The 21,609-nt window shown below is 42.8% G+C and overlaps 1 protein-coding gene across 1 annotated transcript; it reads right to left on the reverse strand.

The window, feature by feature from the left end:
• Positions 1-6,623: 6,623 nt before the first annotated feature.
• On the reverse strand, positions 6,624-14,996 carry GJD4 (gap junction protein delta 4). The gene is made up of 2 exons (XM_068238593.1): positions 14,933-14,996; positions 6,624-7,654 (listed from the first exon to the last, which is right to left on the reverse strand). Exons 1-2 carry the CDS (start codon positions 14,994-14,996, stop codon positions 6,624-6,626), a joined length of 1,095 nt encoding a protein of 364 aa, XP_068094694.1.
• Between the last annotated feature and the right edge of the window lie 6,613 nt (positions 14,997-21,609).

Consider the following 21,609-nt stretch of genomic DNA (forward strand, 5'->3'; position numbering starts at 1 on the left):
ACAGTCAGCATTACAATACCACTGCTGTGTTTACTGAAGAAATCAATGTTGAAGATGGAAACCGCTGGCATGATGCAAGTGGGGGATTCTGAAGATGAAAACGATCAGCGTGATGATACCAACATCAGGCAACCTGCCTCAGGAAACGCTGGTCCCAGCTATGACAAAGAACAGGACGAGGAACAGCTGGAGTTGGAGCAGGAATTGGATGCCCCCACTGCCGAGGGACAGAGCGGTGCACGTTGGACTTCCACAATTTAGCGGGAAAGGACAGCAGAAGAGGAAGAAAGTGATGCTGGTGACGAATATGGTGCATCACAACAATCACAACGCTTACAAGAACATGAAGATAGAGGAGTCTGGCAGGACTCTCTGGCACACATGGCTCAATTCATGCTAGACTGCATTGAAAGCGGCCCGCGCATTATTCACTATTCATTATTATTCATTATTCTGGAATCTGGACAACACCAATTACTGGGTTTATACCCAGTTTATACAAACACAATGTTAAAAAACTGATTGAAGAAAGTGTCAGACAGGTCAAAAATGGAACAATTCCAGCAGGCCCTTGAGGATGGAGACTTTAGAGAGGAGATTGACATCCTCCTCCTTCTCTAGCCAGTTGTACGCCGACAGACTGACTTCAGCAAACCCAGGAGGACCAGGAGGGCAGCAAAGAACACAAGCTGCTGCTAGTGCCCAAAAGGGAATGGTATTGGCAGTGTCCTTGGAGTGGGAACATTTTCTGACACCCATGCAGCAGCCCACAGAACAGCAATCGGGCAGTTCCACGTCCTCCAACACCAATCGCCTAGAGAAGATGGTCAAGGTCCAGGACTACATGTCAGATGGCGTAGCTGTGTTGAACAATCCATCTGCAGACAGACGGTGAGTGTGACAGGCAGCACAGAAGGACCATGGCAACTCACTCATAGTACCACAGTTTGATAGTGCTGCCCAAAAAATTATATGGATCCGTGGACCCGGGCACTGCAGGCAGTACTGGGAAGTGGGAACGCAGATTTTAGTACCTAAACACACGATACAACATGTTTTCCGGGGTCGGACTCTGAGGCACATACAGATGGTCCCGATCATCATCCTCATCATACAACTCTTCTCCTGAGTCTGACCCACCCACCACCTCTGCCACCCCAACATCCCCAGACACAGACCCCTCATCGTCCTCAACATTAACTTGGGATGCTGGCCTGAGCCCGACCTCCTCCTCCACATCAGGCCCCATCATCTCCTCAATGGCAGCCCTCATTAATCGTTCTGGCGACGGACCGATGGACACAACATTCTCCTCCGGAGAGGGCTGCTGCTGACCACTGGCTGCTGTAGTGGATGTTATAGCTTGCGTGGGGCGTTGGCTGTTGCTGTTGTTGGGAGTGCTGCTCACAGCGGAGGTCTCTGAGGAACTCATGGTGAGCTCATATAGTGGTTGGCGGTGAGTGGAGTATTACTGATCCCAGCAATATACACACTGACTGGCAGAGTACGCAATGCTATATAGTCTGGCTGAGCGGTGTACACAGAGTGGCAGTACACACAATGCTATATAGTCTGGCTGAGCCGTGTACACAGAGTGGCAGTACACACAATGCTATATAGTCTGGCTGAGCGGTGTACACAGAGTGGCAGTACACACAATGCTATATAGTCTGGCTGAGCCGTGTACACAGAGTGGCAGTAAACACAATGCTATATATAGCGTGGCTGAGCGAGGTGCACAGTGGCAGTACACACAATGCTATATAGCCAGGCTAAGCCGTGTACACAGAGTGTCAGAAAACACAATGCTATATATAGCGTGGCTGAGCGAGGTGCACAGTGGCAGTACACACAATGCTATATTAGTCAGGCTAAGCCGTGTACACAGAGTGTCAGAAAACACAATGCTATATATAGCGTGGCTGAGCGAGGTGCACAGTGGCAGTACACACAATGCTATATTAGTCAGGCTAAGCCGTGTACACAGAGTGTCAGAAAACACAATGCTATATATAGCGTGGCTGAGCGAGGTGCACAGTGGCAGTACACACAATGCTATATAGCCAGGCTAAGCCGTGTACACAGAGTGTCAGAAAACACAATGCTATATATAGCGTGGCTGAGCGAGGTGCACAGTGGCAGTACACACAATGCTATATTAGTCAGGCTAAGCCGTGTACACAGAGTGTCAGAAAACACAATGCTATATATAGTGTGGCTGAGCGAGGTGCACAGTGGCAGTACACACAATGCTATATTAGTCAGGCTAAGCCGTGTACACAGAGTGTCAGAAAACACAATGCTATATATATAGCGTGGCTGAGCGAGGTACACAGTGGCAGTAAACAATGCTATATATAGTGTGGCTGAGCGAGCGGTGTACTACTGTTCCCAGCAGCGACACACAATGACTGGGGGGGACCCTGGCTAGCGTGGCTGGAGAGCGAAGTACCCTGCCTGCCTACCCAAAGCTAAACCCACAGACAAATGGCGGAGATATGACGTGGTTCGGGTATTTATTTACCCGAACCACGTGACCGTTCGGCCAATCAGAGCGCGTTCGGGCCCGAACCACGTGACCCGTTCGGCCAATCACAGCGCTAGCCGAACGTTCGGGGAACGTTCGGCCATGCGCTCTTAGTTCGGCCATGTGGCCGAACGGTTTGGCCGAGCACCGTCAGGTGTTCGGCCGAACTCGAACATCACCCGAACAGGGTGATGTTCTGCAGAACCCGAACAGTGGCGAACACTGTTCGCCCAACACTAGTACAGGGCGACTCACAATGCAAAATACGACAGCTACAGTTGAATCCATAACCATATATTGCATTGTGGGCAGGCAAAATTTCCCCCCATTTCTTATTAGTCTCCAGATACCACCTCTCTACCCATGAGACCTTTTTGTCGTCCTGCTTGGTCACATGCTCTCACTCTCGCATCCAGGACTTCTCACAGGTCTCACCTCTCCTTTAGAACTCTCTAAGGGCTCGTTCACACTTGAGCGGGAATCGCGCAATTCCCGCTCACCGCAAACCGCTAGCGTTTTTTTTTTAAAACCGCTAGCCATTTAATCCTATGGCAGTGTTCTCATTGCCGGGTTAGCTTTAACAGCAAGCGTGTTACATGCAGCGTTTTGCCGGCGATTCCTGAGTGACCGGGATTAGCATGTATAGAAACACTAATCGAGATCGCTCACAAAACACTTGTCCAGTGATTTTCTGCATTAATCGCGGAAAAATCACTCCCGCAAAACGCTAGCGGTTTTAGATGTGAATGGGGCCTTACTCTGGTTAAGAAAGCTCTGCCTCTGACACAGGAGACCTGGGTTCGAATCTCAGCTCTTCCTGTTCAGTAAACCAGCACCTATTCAGTAAGGAGACATTGGGCAAGACTCCCTAACACTGCTACTGCCTACAGAGGGCGTCCTAGTGGCTGTAGCTCTGGCGCTTTGAGTCCACCAGGAGAAAAGGTGCAATATAAATGTTCTGTGTCTGTCTATCTACCACAGCCTGTCTATCATGCTTCAAGCGTACTCTTAAAACACACCTTTTTCAGACAACCTTACGATTTGTTATAATTGGAGGCATACTGCCTTATCGGTTAACCCTTTTTCCTCCTCCCTTATGTCTACACCCCACTACCCTCTAGATTGCAAGCTCGCAAGGTCAGAAACCTCATACTAGTGTTTCTTGTTTATGTTGTACTTTATCAAATGTGCCAGTATTGGTACTGTTTCAAACCACCAGGGGCACTGAGACTGCGCCCCTTCAGGTAATTTGGGGGGGCAGGGGGCAGGGAGAAAAAGAGAGATAGAGTAAGGGAAAGGGAAAAGAGATATTGTGAAGGGGGGAGAGGAAGAAGGGGAGGAGAGAGAGATAGAGTGGGAGAGAAAGTGAAGAAGGGGAGAAGGGTGATATTTGGTAATAAAGAGAGTGAAGTAGAAAGAGGGAATAAAGAGATGGGTGAGAAGGAAACGTAGGGAAACAGATAAGAGGGAAAGGGTGTGAAGGGAGAAATGGGAAGAGGGGGGAGGTGGGAAAGACAGAGAGGGGCACTGGCACAGTACTGTCAAGAGTACTGCCGACTAGTTTCACTCTAATAAAGAGCTTAGTCCGGAAATGAACCCAGTGCAAGAAAAATGATAAACAGATAAACCGCCAGCTCTGACTTGGGCTGATGCTGGGGGGATTTTTGTTGGTGGAGGGTTTATCTGTTTATCATTTTTCTTGCACTGTGTTCATTTCCTGACGAAGCTCTTTATTAGAGTGAAACTAGTCGATTAGACACTGGCACTGTATATAAATGCACCCTGTGTTTTCCACTACTCTCCTCCAGCACTTTACAGTATACCTTCTGTGAAGGCAGTACTCGTGACAGTTATTGCATATACTTTGCAGCTAGGTGTGTGCAACTAGGCTGGGGGGCTTCTAGTTTACCCCTCCATGCCTGGTAGAGGGTTGTAAATGAATAATTTTGTCTTCTCTCTAAAATTGTGGTATGTTGTTCAATTACCACTCTCAAGAAAGTATCACTACAGTCAGTAAACCAAAAATTGACCCTGATTCAGTTAACTTTTTTAATTAACTCACTTATCTTATCTACACAATACATTTCAGCTCTTAGCAAGTCAAAAAAGTTCAAGTAGTTTAAAAGTAATATCCAACAAAAGTCAATTTGAGACAATCTAAGCAACTGGCAGCTTTTAAAGCATTTTATTGATAAGGTAGGAAAACATGTCATGTGCAAAAACTCAGGAGAAAGATAACTGAATAAGGGCCAAAAACAGATAAAAGGAAAAATAACGGAGTAAACATTTAAAAAACATTTAAAAAACAAAGAAAAGGTAATTTGACATTGAAAATAATAAAGCAAAACACAAACATGCAAATAACAGTATAAAATAATGAAATAGTTTGTCAATAATTTGTCAGTATGAAAGGGAAAGGACATATCTAGGCATAAGGCTAAATATACCATATGATTGCTTAGTATGCCCAAATGTTTCCTTTTTTGGTGTAAAATGAGGCTTCTATTCATTTCCCCCCTATTTTAGTCCTTTTTCAAAAACTGTATCACATGACCTGAAACAGCTAGAATCTATGTTGGTGGGTGCTGCTGCTTAGATTGCATCATCATTCTGTTCAGTCACCGAGACGAAAGGCCACAGACGGAACTTGGCCTCTTATAGCTCCTTATACTTTCCTTGTAGTTCTGGGGCACCACGAGCTATCTGAGTATTCTGTAGACTGAACTCAGTGAGACAGTTGCAGCCAACAGCTATAGAAGTCTGTGCTGGTGCAAAGCAAGGACCCCTTACAAAGCACTTTAAGAGTAATGTATGTGACATCAGCTAGTCAAGGAGCTTTACAAAAATTACATCAAGCTACCACTCAGTGGAAGAGGAGATGGCTGTACATCTTGAAAAGGGAAGCTCTCTTGTGGAAAAAAAACACCAGGCACCAATCATGGTGGTGCCACTTGAGACCAAGAACCTCCAATCGAGGGTGATAAGCATGGAGATGATAAAGAGGCACCTAGGAGTACATAAAATGAGATTAAAAATGATTAAAATTGGAAAAAGGAGGTGGCTTACCTCAATAAAGACAACTTCATAGAAATGAAATTTTACTATGCACTGGCTACGCGTTTCATGAGTCTGAGCCCACTTCCTCATGCCAAATAATTGTACCTAAAATTATTACATACAATTTAATTTTACTTTTTTATATATTTTTATGTATTTTTTATGCTACTATCTCAATGATACTGCATTTGTGGTATCATACATTTTTATATCATAATATACATTCTATATCACTATGTGTAATTGGGACACCCTACTTGTGTAGGTAAATATTTAAAAAAAACAGCTTGTATATATATATCTGGATTTGTTTTATGCTTCATATTTTGTGTGCTTGAGCACTGAGTTTCGAGTGTTTAATAATTTAGGCACTATTAATTGGCCTGAGGAAGTGGGCTCAGACCCACAAAATGCATTGGAGGTGCATTGTTACTTTTATTTTTATATGAAGTTGTCTTTATTGAGGTAAGCCACCTCTTTTTTTTCACCTTTAGTTGTTTGGTCTAATTTTATATACAGTACCTCTGGGTGCCTCTTTATCCCCCCTGCACTCAGTGGAGAACATCAGTGGAGTAGCCTCATGAATCTGTAGCAGGGCACTGATCCATTAATCTGCAGATTAATGCAAGGTAATAGAAGGTAGAATATAATTTCAGTTTCTATCCAAGCTAAGGAGGCAGCATTGTGGTCATTAATTGTGGCCCTAACTAACCCTGTATAGGGCTGTTATTCCATAGGCTCAACTGTGCAAGGTGTGTATGCTTTAATCATAGTTTAACTCCTTTTCACATTCCCAAGCTAGTGTTATCATTGGTCTAGGCTAGTACTCTATGTGTTCTTTGGGGAAGATCATAGTAACATAGTAAAGTAACATGACCACACCGACTTTAACAAGGTACATCTGGAAAGTCAAGTAAAATCATTATTTATATTCTGATAGCTATACAGCTGTCTATCATTATCTCCCCAATGACATTCTGTTGTGTCACAACAGCAGCACTTACAGAAAGATGTACTTCAAAACCAACATTTAAGTGATTCAGACCCACTCTGATTTTTTGTTTTTCGACCCTAATTTTTTTTCTAGTTGAGGTGACTCCACTGGACTAATTGTACTGCAGTTCTCTTTCTTAGTCTTTGGTTGCCGATGGGTGAGCAGTTGGTGTTCAGTTTCATTGCCGTCTTCTGTGATGTTCACTTGCCACGAACAGGCTTTGTTGCTGTTCGCATTTGCGTTAGACTTTCCTACATGAGAAGTATCAGTCTGGTAAGAAGCCGTTTCACCTTCGAACGATGGCAGGGAATGAGAATCCCCCTTAACTTGCTCTTCCATTTTCTCAAGGTTGTGTGAAGGACAGTTTGGATACAAGATCATTTGATCTGGTGTTGTGGCTAATTTTGTATGTGGCGGAGTATCTGAGCAACAGCCTCCTTTAAGAGAGTCATTTTCGAGGAGAAGGAGTTGTCTTTTAAGTTTTTCTGAGTGCCTTCTCCTTTGACAAACCCCAATCAGATCCACCAAGCTCAGAATCAGCGATATGAATCCGGTTGCCCAGATAAAGATCATCATTAGAGATTTTTCAGTTGGTCTTGAGATGTAGCAGTCAACATTGCTGGTGCAGGGAGCCTGGGAACAGCTGAATCTGCTTGGAACCAAAATTCCAAAAAGAAAATATTGGCCAACACCAAAGCCAACCTCTAAACATAACCTCAGCAGAACATGAACAAGGTAGGCCCGAGAAAAATCAAGTATTTCTAATTGTATGCCCACTCCGTGATAAGTGGAGGAGTTACTTTTTCTGCAGTGGTCATTTGCACTGGCCATGTAAGCAAGAACCTTGTGCATCACATGAACGCTGAACAAGGCATAAGGCAGAAAGACAATCACTGTCTGGATCAGCCAGTATCGCATGTGGGACATTGGCGAGAAGATATCATAGCACACATTGGTACATCCAGGCTGTAATGTGTTGCAGATAAAGCGCTCCTGTTCATCCTGATAGAGAGGGTATCCAGCAAGAACCACCATAGCCAGTCTGAGGAGAGTCATTAAGGTCAACCAGATCTTGCCTGAAATAGCAGAAGACTAGAGTTAGTGATTATGTAGTCTGGGACTATTCTGTCACTTCAGCACCAAATCTCTTTTGATAAATGATGTCACAATACCATCACTAATATTCCAGAAACAAACATGTACAAAAAGTACTAACAAACTCCAGTTGGACAGTTAAATAGACTGCTGAAGTACAATATATGTAAAAGCACACTAGCAAGTTAAAATAATATACAGGAACAGAAAAGGTGGCCATACATCTATCGACTTGGCGGCTGATCGACCATCCGCTTCGATAACTGTTCTCGAATCGGATGAAAATCGGAGCTGCCGAGAGCATGCCTGATCGACAGGCCGAAATTGGTCGCATGTATCGATTGAACATGCTGCAAGATGTCGGGCTGTTGTGCTCGATCAGGTGGACGGCGGTGACAGCGAGCAATATCGGGATGAGCGACCAACGTGACGAAACCCCCGTGCTGTCCCCTAATGTAAAATGTGCCCCTCAGGTGCCTGGTGCAGCATACTTTACCTGTCTATGTCAGCTGCTGGCTCCGGACTCCATCCGCAATCTGCATACACGCTACACATGGTTGCCAGAGTAACATAAGCATGTGTGATGTCACACACACACACACCTGCGTATATGCCGGCAACCACATTGGGTGTGTGGAAGTGGATTGCAGACGGAGCCCGGAGCAAGCGGTGGACACGGACAGGTAAAGTATACCAAAGCAGGTTAGGGGAGGGGTCTCGGCGTCACATTTTAAATTAGGGCGCAGAAGCAGGTTAGCTAGGCGGGGGATGGGGCATCACAAAGCCGCTTCCCAAGAGATTTCATGCTGAAATCGATCGGATATTGGCCTGTGGTATATGGGCAGCAGGCAGATCTCTCTCTATTTAGATTTGGTCAGAGAGAGATTTGTCTCTTGGTAGAATCTGCCCATCAACGCTAGATGTATGGCTACCTTAACCACTTAAGGACCACAGGCTTTACCCTCCCAGTGACCAGGCTATGTTTTACAAATTAGGGCCCTGCAGCTTTAATGGCTTGCTGTAGAGCCACACAATTGAGCACACAAATGAATTCCCCCCCCCCCTTTCTGCCCACCAACAGAGTTTTCTGTTGGTGGGCTCTGATCGCTGCTGGCTTATTAGTTATTTTTTTATTTGTTTGTTCTTTTTTAAATAAAATGTCCTATTTTTTTTTTATTCCCAACACTCCCTCCCCTGGCAAGCCCTCCCTACCCCCCGCCAGCCAATGACAGCGATCGGCTGTCATAGGCATCAGCCTATGAGAGCCGATCGCTCCTGAGACTCTCTAGGGGACAGCCGAGTGACACGGCTGTCCCCAGCACAGCGCTACCGTAGATTGCAGTGCTGTACAATGTAAATAGACGGCGGTTTCACTGTCTAACAGTCTGCTACCGGCGATCACCGATGGGAGACTGATGATGGAGAAGAGAGATGCAAGCGCATCGGCGTCTGCAATCTTCTGCAAAACCCCGCCCCAGGACTTGACACCTTTCGGTGTTAGGCGGTCGGGAGGGGGTTAAAGGTTGCATCTCAGAAGCCTAAAGGTGGCCATACACTATAGGCAGCCATACATCGAGCGTTTTTGCATCGAGCAAAGTAATTGACTTTATTGAGCGGTAAACTATAGTGTGGTTGATTGAAAGTTGATCGACTCATGGCCCCCAACACACACCCAATATACTGTACAATTCACCTTCACTTTATCTGAATAATGTTGTGCCTCCATGTTGTGAATCCAAAAATCGACTCTTTGTCAATAGAAATCATAAGAACAGTAACTGATTCCTGTACAATCGACCAATATCTTCCATCCTGCTCAATCGACAAGTCGACGCAATTCACCCAGATATCGGTTAATTATTGTCGATCACGCACAATGGAAAACACTCAACTCTCTCTTGATTCAGTAAAATTATCAAATCAATTAGTCGATTGGAACACCAAATCGCTAGATTTATGGCCACCGTAATAGATAACCACCAGATCCGACCTGCAGATTAAACCTTCTCAGATCAAATCTGATCTGTGAAGGATTGAATTCTTCCACACACTGTACACAGGTTTTCAGTAGATTTCAGCATGAAATCTATTGAAAATCTGTGGAAAATCTGTGGAGCTGAGAACCGCCTGCCATACCCATCAGGTCTCCCTATGTGATGTTCCACTCCCAAGTTGTGCAGAATGCTGGCAGTGGAGCCTCTCCCTGTGGCTTCTCTACATGCCACGGGGTTCCTCCCTATGTCAAATGAGGCGGAACACTAGAGGTCTGGTTCGTATGCCGCCGGGTCTCTAGTGTTTGGCCTCTACCTTTTGGTACATGACACAAGCACCCTGGGAGAGAAGACATAGAAAGGAGCACTGCAGCACGGAGAGCAGACACTGGATATGGGAGGAGACGCACTTGGCGTCAGACAAGTAGGGATGCTCGGAAAATTCCGCGGAATTATAAATTCCGTGATTCCGGCCGGAATTAGGTTAATTCCGATTCCGGTAGTCAAATCGGAATTCCTATACCTCTCAAACGGAATTCCGCGGAAATTTTATAATTCCGACGGAATTTTCCGGAATAGCACAAAAAATCTCTCTCTCCCTCCCTCCCTCCCTCCCAATTGGCTTGCAGATTGTCACCTGGGTATGCTTCACTGTCTGGTCCGCAAAGACTTCTACATCATTTTATGTTTACTCCGGCCCACCAGCGGTCTGAAGTATGTTGACCCGGCCCTCAACCCAAAACGATTGGGGACCCCTGGTCTAGAGGGTAAGACAGATACCTACTACACACTAGGTCCTGGGTTCAAATCCCAGCTATGGTATATAAGCATGCTTTTCAAAAAGTAGAAATCCTTAATCATGCTACTTTTTCTATCGAATTGATCATAATGGAAGTATGGTTTATGCTACCGCCAGCTTTAGCATGTAGTGTGGGTCATGGTCTAGAGGTTAAGACAGATACCTACTACACACTAGGTCCTGGGTTCAAATCCCAGCTATGGTATATAAGCATGCTTTTCAAAAAGTACAAATCCTTAATCATGCTACTTTTTCTATCGAATTGATCATAATGGAAGTATGGTTTATGCTACCGCCAGCTTTAGCATGTAGTGTGGGTCATGGTCTAGAGGTTAAGACAGATACCTACTACACACTAGGTCCTGGGTTCAAATCCCAGCTATGGTATATAAGCATGCTTTTCAAAAAGTACAAATCCTTAATCATGCTACTTTTTCTATCGAATTGATCATAATGGAAGTATGGTTTATGCTACCGCCAGCTTTAGCATGTAGTGTGGGTCATGGTCTAGAGGTTAAGACAGATACCTACTACACACTAGGTCCTGGGTTAAAATCCCAGCTATGGTATATAAGCATGCTTTTCAAAAAGTACAAATCCTTAATCATGCTACTTTTTCTATCGAATTGATCATAATGGAAGTATGGTTTATGCTACCGCCAGCTTTAGCATGTAGTGTGGGTCATGGTCTAGAGGTTAAGACAGATACCTACTACACACTAGGTTCTGGGTTCAAATCCCAGCTATGGTATATAAGCTGTTTTGAAAATCTGCAATTCCCTACTGCGATGGATGGATGGATGGATGGATGGATGGGAGGAGGAGGAGGAGGAGGAGGAGGAGGAGGAGGAGGAGGAGAGATACCTACTACACACTAGGTTCTGGGTTCAAATCCCAGCTATGGTATATAAGCTGTTTTGAAAATCTGCAATTCCCTACTGCGATGGATGGAAGGATGGATGGATGGGGAGGAGGAGGAGGAGGAGGAGGAGGAGGAGGAGGAGGAGGAGGAGGAGGAGGAGGAGGAGGAGGAGGAGGAGGAGGAGGAGGAGGAGAGAGAGAGAGAGAGAGAGAGAGAGAGAGAGAGAGAGAGAGAGAGAGAGAGAGAGAGAGAGAGAGAGAGAGAGAGAGAGAGAGAGAGAGAGAGAGAGAGAGAGAGAGAGAGAGAGAGAGATTTTAAAATTTTTCCGACGGAATTCCGTATAAGTCGGAATTCCGCGGAACTGCCCCGGTATACCGTCGGAATGTAACGGTAACGGAATTTCTATATGACGGAATGCGGAATTGTGCCGGAAACGGAAATGGGCTACTCCGACCATGCCTGCAGACAAGTAAGCGGCACTTTAATGAAGGCTGGCAGTCCTGTATGCAGAGTATTCAGCGCAGCAGAAGGGTACACATTACCTGTTCCCGCCGCACGTGTCTTCTCCCCTCATTTCCTAGTTAGTTTTCAAGTGGTGTGCACTGCGTGCAGCCAGCCAGTCGCCATGCGGAGACTGATGCCGTATGGTGATTGGATGGCCCTGGCCAATCAGCTTTACAGTCTAAAGAGTTAAGTGATAAGACAATAGGTGAGAGGTACGCTTTCCTGAAAAGGTGAGTTTTTAAGTTGTGCATAAAAAGGGTAAGTGTGGGTTACTGGCAGATGTGTTGAGGGAAGGGGTTCCAGAGAAGGTGAGAGGATGGAGAGAGGTCTTTTAGGCGGGAGTGAGAAAAGTGACCAGAGGTGGAAGACTGGAGAACACTGTTGGTAGAGCAGAGATTGTGTGTAGGATGGTATCTGGAAATAAGGTTATTTAGATAAGAAGGAGCCTCTATTATTAGCAACAAAAGTCAGCAGCATTACATTCAGGAAGCTTGTGAAAATGCTTTCCCTCCATACATTTAGCTATAACGATAAAATATACAGAGCGATCCCTAGTTCAGCACTGCCCTGCCAGTCTATTCACTCCCTGTCACTATTTTCCCAGCGTAGTATGTTGTGCAGACTACTTTCCCATCCCGGGTCCCAAGAAAATTAAGGAGAAAAAGAACATTTCAAATGAGCCTCTACATCAATAATATTGTCAATTTACTTGATATCCTGATATATACAGTATCACCCAAATTATACTCAGTTATTGTGTAATTTTATGTAATTTTGTTTATATGTTTTTCCTTTTTGTTTATAATGTTTATAATAAAGTTCCATGATGTTATGACATTTTAGCTTTCAAGCTGATTAGTGGGAGATGTTTCTACAAATCTCTGCACACTCCAGATTCTTACCCCCATCATTTATTAATTACTATTCATGATATAATGACATACTTATATAACATAACTTAATTATATAATGATAGAAAATAATTAATTATATGTTTACAGAACTGTGATTAAGATGATTAGGGTTATTAATTATATAATTATGTCACTGTATAATATACTGAAGAAACTCGAAAAATTAGAATATTGTGCATAACTACTGCCATTCGTGGATAAACTGGATAATAACCAAAGCTCTGTAAATATAGCATTGATATAATTACTATCAAATCATTTCTACTATTATAGGTGAAACTTGAAAAATTAGAATATTGTGGAAAGTTCATTTATTTCAGTAATTCAACTTAAAAGGTACAACTAAATTATGAAATAGGAACCGTTTGCAGGTATTTTGCTGATTAGAGTCTGACACTTTGAGCCTAGAATATTGAACATTTTCAGAATAGTCTAATGGTCTGAGATTTTGATTTTGGGGTTCTCATTATAACAAATAACGACTTGAGATATTTCGCTTTGCATGTGAGTCAATTTCATACATTAGTTTCACCTTTTAATTTGAACTACTAAAATAAACGTTTGCACGATATTCTAATTTTTAGAGTTTCACCTGTAATTATAGAAATTATTTAATAGTAATTATATCAATTATATATTTACAGAACTCCAGTTTATCCATGAATGGCAATAGCTGATGTAACTTGGGGATATGTTTAATTCATTCTTTATAGGATTCTTGCTTGATATGATTGAGCCAATTAAAAATAAAAAGTACAATCTCTTGATCAAGTAAAATCCCTCATGCTCTCCTAAAATACAATTAAATTTCACCTCGGAGACTTTTGTCTAAGGCTAAGAAATTAAAATTCACAAATGTAGCCATAAAGTTTCTATTGCAATAAATTCCATATTTTACAGACTTCTTTAATTGTGTTTAAAAATAAAATTGTTAATAATTATTCTACATTTTTCCCCAGTATTACTTAGAGCTAGCCATCGATGGGTCAATTGTGGCTCAATAGGCAAAGTCGATTGATCCCTATCTGATAATCGATTCCTACGCAATACAGAAAAATAAGTTTTGAAAGATTCCAGCAGATATCTATCAAGCATTGATCGAACCGCAAGTTTCGTACTGCTTCACGCAGTACAACGTTATTGATTCCCCCCCCCCCCCTTCCACCCCACTCCTGCCATCATCACACAGAGATTTTCCAACATGTCTCCGATGAAACTTTCAATTGATTAACAGGACAAAATTGAACAAAATTAAATTGATCAGATACGTTGGTGCAATAGATGACCAGCAGATTCAATCTCAGTGATCAAATTGTCCAGAAGTCAATCAGAAAAATCAGTAAGATGACCCAGTTTTAGGGCAAATCAATAAAACTGAAAAATGAATGGTGTAGGGTAGATTGTCAATTTCTTGAGTTATAGACCCAAGCAATTTTCGATTTTTAAACCATTTTTTTTGATAATTGGGGAAGGATTGAACATGTGTGTGGTACATTGATCAGATTTTTGAAATGTTATAATCAATCAGAGAAATTGTAAAAATAAATTAACGTTGTATGGCGTGTAGCTACCTTTATACTACAAACATATTAGCCTTTCTCAAATATTATAGCATATATACTGTATATATATATGTATATATATATATATATATATATATATATATATATATATATATATATATATATATATATATATATATATATATATATACATACACACACACATACAAGCACACATACACATGGACAGCATGGTGGCATAGTGGTGGTGAATCTGCATGGAGTTTGTATGTTCTCCCCATGTCTGCGTGGGTGTCCTCCAGGTACTCTGGTTTCCTCCCACATCCCAAAAACATACAAATAAGTTAACTGGCATCCCCTAAATTGGCCCTAGACTACGATACATACACTACACAATACATACATAGACATATGACTGTGGTAGGGATTAGATTGTGAGCTCCTCTGGGGGACAGTTAGGTGACAAATTACTCTGTCCAGGGCTGCGGAAGATGTTGGCACTATATAAATACTAATTAATAATAATAATAATAATAATATAGATACACAGACTTGTCAATCTAAACAGTATTTTAGCACAGCCTATATAGGATAGAGACCAATATGTAAATACAAGAACATTTGTCAAATGCATTCAGAACACATTATTAGATACATTCTACCTACCGGTGACAGTGACATTGTAGCTGAAGGTGATGATCACATATCCCATAGAGTCGAAATATTCCATTGTCACATCAGATGACGCTGCCTCCCCCAGTGCTGGCTTTCCAAGTGACAGCAAAAGAAGACAAATGTGGCATATTATAAACAGCAAGAAAAATCACCAAACAATCCATAGACACATTACTGTGGATGCAAAGGACATAAGCAGGGCTGTGTGTGCACCTCTTACCTCTGAGGCATCTGACAACTGCTACAGGACAAAAGGCTAGACAAGCCATCCAGGGATCGTGGCTATTCTTACCACCCCAGAGCATTCCAGTATCTGAAAATTACTGAAATATTTGTCGGAAAAAGAGATCACAACAGGGAATGACACACGTCTATAAATTCCACAGGGGGTACATATCCCACCCCGTGCTGATAGAACCTTCCACTTTGATCACTGTCAGAATGCCACTTCCTGATACTTATCCTGTATAGCAAGGTGTCCAATGCAATAGGATACAGAATGTTTGTCTTATGCCACAGCATGTCAGTATATACTATTAACATTGTGTACTGCCAAATACATATATCTGTCTGTTTATCTTATCTACTGCTATATGGGCCGGAATGGGAGGACAGATAGATAGATAGATAGATAGATAGATAGATAGATAGATAGATAGATAGATAGATAGATAGATATGATCAATTAGGGAATGTTAATTTTTCAAATTTGCAAGCAAATATCATGCAGCATAAAAGAGCTGCTGAGTTTAATTAGATGCAAGTTGCATGCTATTTACCAGGAAATTTGCATCTCATTGCACTCTCTAGAGCATACATGTCAAACTCCAGCCCGCGGCCCAAATCTGGGCCTCAGAGCCATTAAATTTGGCCCTCAAGTGGTTTCCCCGCTTTGCATTATGTGTGGCCCACTCTAGACCACCAGGGAAGCTATATTGGAGGTGAAGCCCTAGATCACCAGGGAAGCCATATGGGGGAAAGCACTGAACACTAGGGAACTGTATAGGGGAGTGAGGACCACTAGACAACAGGGAACTGTAAAGGGGTTGGAGGGAGGCCATTAGACACCTCAGAACTTTATAAGTGAGGAAGTTAACCACTAGACATTGAGGTTGGCCTGTGACTAGGTCTCAGTGTTCAATTTTGGCCCACTTTGTATTTGAGTTTGACACACCTGCTCTAGATAGATAGACAGGCAGCAGACAGATAGATGTAGACGAATAGTGTGATATACTGACCGAGGTCCTGACAGTTTCCTGTCTGTGAACCTCATTGCATTGTGGGAAAGAACAGCTTTTTCCAACTGCCAAGCTAGCAATATCTCCCTCTGCACATAGAACTCTCAGTAACGAACATTCCGCACAGATCACCTGGCAGAACTAAAGATGTCACTACCTGTGATACATTTTGCTATGTAAATCAGGGAAAGGAAATACTTTACAATGGGTAAACATGGTATACACAACTAAACTCAGCACCCAGCAATTAGTGTGTGCCAGGGCCCAGAGACAACATCCACCACAAAGACCGCTATACAGCCCATGAACAGCACTACACAAGGGTATGGAAAAAGGTATCACAATTTATTAGCCACTTTACTCCCGCCCGTACGAATTTCTCCGTCCCTTTTTCCATCCTTTAACCCCCAGGGACGAGAAATCCGTACTTTCCGCGCTTCCGCCGCTGCCCGCGCTCCCGCTCGCTGTAGCGCGCACTCCCGCTCGTAAACACGCCGCCCGGAGATCAATGAACGGGAAAATCTATTCCTGTTCGTTGATCTAAGCCCCGCAATGATCCGCTGCTTTTCCGCTACGCAGCGCGATCATTGTGAAAAAAGAAAAAACGTACCCAGGCTCCTAGTACTTCCTCCAAGCGTCCGGAAGGACGCTTGGAGGTTGCATTAAACAAAAAGTCACTGTTGCCATCTTGTGGCCAAATAGTAAAACTACACCCTAAATCATTTTTCACATACAAATTCATTCCTGATACACAAAAAATTAACTCATTACCTCCCACACTCCCCATTTTTTTATTTTTGTAATTAAAAAAATAAATAAAAAATGTACAATTAAAAAAAAAACAAATGGTTACATTAGGGACTGAACTTTTTAAATTTTTATGTCAGGAGGGTACAACACTGTTACTTTATAAACTATGGGCTTGTAATTAGGGATGGACGCAAAACTTAAAAAAATGCACCTGTATTTCCAAATAAAGTATTGGCTCTAAACATTGTGATAGGGACATAATTTAAATGGTTTTATAACCGGGACACATGGGCAAATACATTTCATGGGTTGTAATTACAGTAGCATGCATTATTTAAAAACTATAATGACGAAAACTGAAAAATAATTAATTTTTTCCCACATTTTTCCTATTTTCCCATTAAAACATATTTAGAATAAAATAATTCTTGGCATAATGTCCCACCTAAAGAAAGCCTAATTGGTGGCGGAAAAAACAAGATATAGTTCATTTCATTGTGATAAGTAATGATAAAGTTATAGACGAATGAATGGAAGGAGCGCTGAAAGGTGAAAATTGCTCTGGTGCTCAAGGGGTAAAACCCCTCAGTGGTGAAGTGGTTAAACATATTCATATTCAATATACCACTATGAGAATAGTCATTAAAAACACTGAGGGCTGGAACCCACTGAAGTGCTTTTTTTAGCATTTAGGGAGCGCTTTAAACTGCTAGTAAATTTCTTGCCAATGTAAATAAATGTAACAAATTCCACAGTAGCTAATTGGGATTAGAGAAATCGCAATTGCAGAACAATTGCAGAACATGCAGCATTGTGGGAGTATTTGCGCTTCAATGACAAGTATTGAAGCCCTGGCAAATAGCTCATGAATCACTACACATAGAAAATTGTATTTGATTTTAGATTACTCCAAACTGTAAAAAAAATTATGATACATTGAAAGGACCAATCAGAATTAAAATCTCTAAGAAGAAAAACGCTATCACAATCGCTGGCAAAAAGCTTACACTTTTTAAACTCGCTACCAAAATCCCCAGAAAACGCTCATGACATTGCATAAAAAACGCTAGATTTGTGATTTGCAGTGGGTTCCAGGCCTTAAAATGATCATCTCCACAAAGATCATAATGGTCAAACCAGATATGTATAAAGGTAAATGCTACTAATGAATGGCATGCATATCATAAACAGTACAACGTGAATAATATAATCACCTGAGGTGCTCATGTCGAGCCCCCATCAGGTGAAGAACCCGGGTTCTATAGCATTAGTCCAAGTGACAAGGAATATAAAATGATTGGGGTCCTAGCAGGGGCGTAACTAGACTTAATAGGGCCCCTTTGCACAAATGATAACAAGGGGCCCCCTTGGTCCCCGATCCTCATGATGTTCACATGATTGGGAGATGGAGAATGGCAGCAGAAAGTCTTGTGCTGTGAAGCAGCATCTAGAAGCAAGAAGCCTGCGATGGCAGGGGTCACAGGGGTCACAGGGGCGATTGATATGCCCATGGGTCCTAGAAGACCAAAACAAACATGTGGAAACATACAAACTGGTGCATAAGAAATAAAACAAGTTAATCATATACATACCTCCCAACTTTTTGAGATGAGAAAGAGGGACACTTAAGGCACACCCTGCCACACCCCTGATCAGGCCCCTGTCACGCCCCTAGTCACGCATACCATAAAGATTTCAAAAGAAAAATATGTTGTTTTATAATTCAAACCACACTGGTCCTCTCTATCTTGGTTAATTTTCCTTCATATTAACACTTTAAAATTAGTAATATATCAATTTAAAGGATGGGAATAAAGTTTAGAGTCAATCAAACACATTTTTAGTAGAGAAATATATATATATATATATATTTACATAGAAAGAGGGACAAAGTCCTGAAAGAGGGACAAATGAGGAGGAAAGAGGGACATAGTGACTGTCCCTCCAAAAGAGGGACAGTTGGGAGCTATGTCAAATATAGTGCAATTTGACAAAGTACTGTGAGGTAGGTGACTATGATCCCTGGGCCATAGACAAAGTGAATGCACATGGAGGCAATTCTATCCCCGGACCAAGTAGCAGTAAATGGATCAGCGTGGAGAGGAGGAGGGAGCCCCCATCGGACTGTGGTATATTGAATAGGAATATGTTTAATAAATTGTGATACCTTTTCTCATACCCTTGTGTAGTACTGTTCATGGGCTGTATAGTGGTCTTAGTGGTGGATAATGGGCAAACACTGACTAAATAATCCATAAATGAATTTTTTTTTGTGTAAAAAATAAGCAATTTTATTCATTGTTATTTTCACTAAGCTCCTCTTTAAGGATCACAGTGTAAAAGGGGCCTGCCGGGCATACACGGGCCGATGCGCCCTTATCAATCGAGCCGCTGATGGCTCGATTGATAATTTCCGACAGCTCCGATGACCCGCCGGATCGATACCCCGCTCGATCCCCGCGGGCGGACAATAGCGAGGAATCGAGCGGAAGATAAGGAGCGCCCCTGGGGACGAGCAGGGATCGATTCAGGCGCCAGCGGGGACGAGCGGGGATGTGCCGGGATCGAGCCAGCGGCTCGATCCGGCGCATAATCTATTCCGTGTATGCCCAGCATTAACGGCATTGATTGGGTTAGAAGGTTAGGAATAGGCATTAGGTAGTGAGTAAAATTAGGGAAAAGGTTATGGATAGGCATCAGTAAAAACTTTACATTAGGGGGAAGGTTGTGAATTTAGCATTGGGAAGGCCAGGGTTAGGCACTGTTTAAGGGAGGTTAAGCCCCCTCTACACCATTCAATTCCAGGCACGATCGATCAAATTCAATTAGATCGATTAAATCTGACGTGTCCGATCGGGATTCGATCGATCTTGTAATCGATTTTGGCTAGTTTTCAATGCAAATCGATCACACGATTGATCAAATCCCGATCGGACATGTCGGATTTAATCAATCTAATCGGATTCGATCCAATCGAATTCGACCGATCGCTCCTGGAATTGAATGGTGTAGAGGGGGCTTTAGGGTTAGGCTTCAGGAAGGGAATAAAGCATAAGGGAGGTTAGTGTTAAGCTACAGCAGGACATAAGCTCTGAGACACTGTTAAGCCAACACCACTGTCGCAGAGAATTTCTGACACTGCGCTCCCTATATCCACACCTATCCCCATCATGAAGACAACATCACTCAGTTTTTGGATTATAGGAGGAGGTTTGCTGGGGAGCTTCCCTGGTAAATGGGGAAACATATTTCAGCTGTCATATGGATGGCGGCAGAATGGGGACTAGAAAAAAAAATCTCTATATTTCTGATTTGAGAACGTGGGAACTGCATCAATCATCTAATTGTGCTACAGACAGAAAACTCCATTTGTCTGTAGAAACAAGCTGAAAGTTAGATGGGATTAATAAAAGTAGCATTACATGTATAAGGCTAGGTTCACAGTGGTGCCTTGTGGAACCCCATAATGGCTGCTTTGTAACTGTAAGGGCTGGAACCCACAAGAGCGTTTTTTTGAGCATTTTGGCAGCGCTGCGATACGCTAGCGTTTTGCCAAAACGCTCAGCTGATGTTAATGGATCAGGCAACTTCCACAGGAGCGTTTGCGTTTCCCAGAAACGCAAACGCAGGACCTGCAGCATTTTGGGAGCGTTAGCGCTTCAATGTAAAGTATTGAAACGCTAGCAGAAACGCTCAGCAAAACCTAAACTGAGTGGTTTTGCTAGCGTTTTGCGGTTCAGCACACTGTAACAAAATGAAAAATAATTCACAGGACCAATCAGGATAAAAACGCGAAACGCAAAACGCTACACAACCTCTGAGCAAAAAAATACACTGTTGCAAAACGTGACCGAAAACGCGCATGAATCCGCTTGCAAACCGCTCAGACAAAACGCTAGCAGTTGCGTTTTGCGTTTGCGGATTTCAGTTGGTTCCAGGCCTAATGCAGCTTGCCACACTGCAGTGCACCACCTATGCGACATTCACATTGCGGCTGGTGCGGTATACAGGTGTCCGGCATCCCAATGCACTGTATGCAGTGTGTTACCACACTGGCCCTGAATGCTGCATTTTTTATGCGTTTTTCTTCTTTCGCACGTTCAAATGAAATGAAAATCCGGCACTATTATCAGGTTTTAAGCCTATATGCATTTAATGCAGTCCTCATGACTCATCCATCCAACACATTACAATGCATAGTTAGTGCGCACGGAGCCTCGGAAGAAGCTTGTTGCAAGCGAAACGGTCGTTAGGCGGACCGCTGCTCCCACATTGCCCCACGGCAAGAACTTCAAGAGGGTATGTCTACTAACTATGCATTGTAACGTGATGGATGGATGAGTCATGAGAACTGCATTAAATGCATAGAGGCTTAAAACCTGATAATAGTGCCGGATTTTCATTGCTCTTGAACGTGCGATATTGTTTGTTGTTTCAATCCAGAGCACATTTAAAGGCACATACCCTAACTATACTTCGGAGGTGCAAAACCAGTATACCCAGACAACGCAGTGCAAGTCACTATTCTTCTTTCTGAAACTTATAACAACAAAGAACCGAGAGCCCAATATAGTGTAGTATGCACTGGAAATAGTGAAAATAATGTGAGGTGTAAGTATTATACTCACAAACCAGGGTTACCTCCAAGGCAACCACTGTAGAGGCAGGTGGGGAGAACAA

Source organism: Hyperolius riggenbachi, chromosome 5 (assembly GCF_040937935.1).
Source record: "Hyperolius riggenbachi isolate aHypRig1 chromosome 5, aHypRig1.pri, whole genome shotgun sequence".
In the NCBI taxonomy this organism is placed as follows: domain Eukaryota; kingdom Metazoa; phylum Chordata; class Amphibia; order Anura; family Hyperoliidae; genus Hyperolius; species Hyperolius riggenbachi.